Consider the following 2,708-nt stretch of genomic DNA (forward strand, 5'->3'; position numbering starts at 1 on the left):
TGCCTGCAACTCTGCATTCTTGGCATCAAGAGATTTTTTGGCATTTCTCGCAGAATCTCTCTCTAAAATGAGATTGTCCTTCTCACTTATGAACTTTGATCTGCTTTCATTGAGGTCGTCTTCAAGCTGGTGTTTCTCTTTGCAAACATTTTCATAATCGTCATGTAGTTGCTTCTTTTTAGCCTCAATTTGCAGGATGTCCTGTTGAAGCTTTAGGAGCAAGTCATTCTTCTCTGAATTTTGTCTTTGAAGCTCCTCAATTTGAGCCTGGTTTTCACTTTTAGCATTTGTCAGGTTGTTGTTTTGAGTCTGAACTTCCTGAAGAAGATATTTCAGGTTCTCCAACTCCTTACTTAATGAAATCCTTTCTTCATCGGCGCACTTGTTGTTGGCAAGTAGGTCCTCTTGATGTTTTGAAAGCTTATCTCTGGTTATTAGCAGTTCTTCATTCTGGACTAAAAGCTCTTGGTGACTAATCTCAAGGGCAGAGAGTTTAGTCTGCACATCTGAAAGCCGTTTCTCCAGTTTGCTTTTCTCAGTCTTTACATTCTCACTTTCCTTACTCATATTCTCCAGATCTAGACTCTGCCTTTCCAGTTTTTTGGACAAATGTTCAACATCATGCTTGTAGGAGTCAAGCTCAGCAGAAAGACACTGGGGAAATAAAGTTGAAAGAAAAAAAAAAAAACGAGAAGAATATATATACAGGGAAAGTAAGATGAATCCAAAAATAAACCAAGCAGATATGGACATAAGTGATATGCAATTGGAAAGGTTAAGTTGCAGGAGCATAAAAATGGCAAAAGAACACACCACAGCTTACACCACAATGGCTTTCAACAATATAAAAAGGCGGAACATTTTCACTTCAGCCCATATTTTTATTAGCATTTTATTAAATTGATGCCAACAAATTTAAACAAATTGGCTGCCTGAGTGGGACTATGATCACTTGCAGCGTTTTATACAGAACTAAAAATTATCCAATAATAACAATAATCCACACCGCAAATATTTTGCATGTGTATTACTGTATATTGATAAAAATTATTGTTAACATATACTGTATGAGCCACAAAAAAAAAATCCAACTTTCTCTTAGAAAGTGAAAATGTTCTACTGAAATGTAATATCAGGCTAATAAACAATGCTAGCAGGGGTACATAGCAAAAGCAGTTATCACTTCATGTAATTTGAAAGAAAATTGTAATAAATAGCTAAATAGTAACTAATGATTCAAAACAACTTGAATCATACCCAATGCATACATATCCATTTAGCAGCCACAACAAAACTTAATTTTATTTTAACAATTTCCCCAATTAACCATGAATTGTCTTAAAATAAATAACATAACTTTAAATCAGGTATACCCCTGCAAGCATATAGCCTATGGCACCATCCAATAAAGAGCTAAGATGAATATGAAAAAAGAAGTTATTAGACTTTGTTGGGGAGAAATGAACAACTCACCACAAATAATTTCAATGACAGTAATTACGAGTGAAAATGTTGATGATAATAGACATTAATCACCGATGGTAAATTCTTACAGTTCCATATTGTCTCCTACAACTTTGCTGTTTTAGTGTTTTAACTGGTGCAACGCCTGTGAGGTGATGTTTTTGACATCCAACTGGTTTGAGGGACAGTTTGATTTTAGGGTATCACATTGTCATTTACAAAAAGCATAGGCAAAGTTTTGTCCAACTGCTTTTCAGCGATTTAACATTAGTAAAATCAGTAATACATAAAATTACCTTTTACATCAAACAAGTTCCTGGCAGAAAATTAGTTCTAAACCTTTGTGAAAACATATTGATTCAACTAATGCGTGTGTACCTTCAAGGGTTTGTGCTTACCTGAACCTGTTCCTTGTATGGCTGCAGCTCAGATACCAACTTCTCCAGCTCCTGGGTTTTGTCCGTGGAGGAAGAGAGCTCCTGCTTCCACTTGTCAACCTGACATTGCAGAACCTCAAGTTCCTTCACATGGACCTCTGACACCTGAGACAAGGATTTCTCCTGTGAGGCCTTGAGCTCCTCAACCAGAGTCTCACCCTGTTTAACAGTCTTCTCCTAGAAAACAGGAGATTAGAAAAACAATAACTTTTATCAACTTGTTTTAATGTAGCCAGTGACCGAAGGACACACTTAAGTGAAAGTGGAAGGTTTTCCAATGGGTAGTAAACAAAGTGTTACACATTTTAATGTATATAAAAATTATGTATTATAAGTCTTAAAGAACCTGACATTTAATTCTCAAACACAAATCATTTTTTTGTTAATACCCAACAATACTAACCAAGTTGGCGATCTTGTCCTGAAGGCTACTTATTTGAGAGTGATGTGTATCTCTGGTCTCTTTCAGTTCCTGCTCTCTGCGGGACTGTTCTTGCTGGAGTTGTTCATTCGATTGCACCACCCTCTCCTTCTCCTCTGAAAGTTGACTCTGTAACTCTTCAAGCCTCCTGAGTGATGACAAAAAAAGAGAATAGGTTAGATAAAAAGACACTGACTACAGCATGGAATGTCATTGGGAAATAAGTATCCGATTATGACAGGATTAGTATATTTTGTGGCGTAATAATGAAGTGGTACCTTTCTTTCTGTATGAGATCTTCATTCATTTTGGTCAGCTGTACTGAACTATCACCAGATGTCTTCATCATATCTGAAATATCATTTTCCAGCTTGTATTTGTCCTTT

At 36.2% G+C, this 2,708-nt stretch overlaps 1 protein-coding gene across 1 annotated transcript in view; it reads right to left on the minus strand.

The window, feature by feature from the left end:
- LOC116689347 (CAP-Gly domain-containing linker protein 1-like) overlaps positions 1-2,708 on the minus strand; it is a 12,725-nt gene that overhangs the window by 8,790 nt on the left and 1,227 nt on the right. Inside the window, 4 exon segments of the mRNA XM_032515888.1 lie at positions 1-654; positions 1,863-2,078; positions 2,305-2,470; positions 2,601-2,704. The exon segment at positions 1-654 is cut by the window's left edge and continues 5 nt beyond it. Of these exon segments, the coding sequence (XP_032371779.1) occupies positions 1-654; positions 1,863-2,078; positions 2,305-2,470; positions 2,601-2,704 (1,140 nt within the window).

This window comes from Etheostoma spectabile, chromosome 5, assembly GCF_008692095.1.
Source record: "Etheostoma spectabile isolate EspeVRDwgs_2016 chromosome 5, UIUC_Espe_1.0, whole genome shotgun sequence".
Taxonomy (NCBI): domain Eukaryota; kingdom Metazoa; phylum Chordata; class Actinopteri; order Perciformes; family Percidae; genus Etheostoma; species Etheostoma spectabile.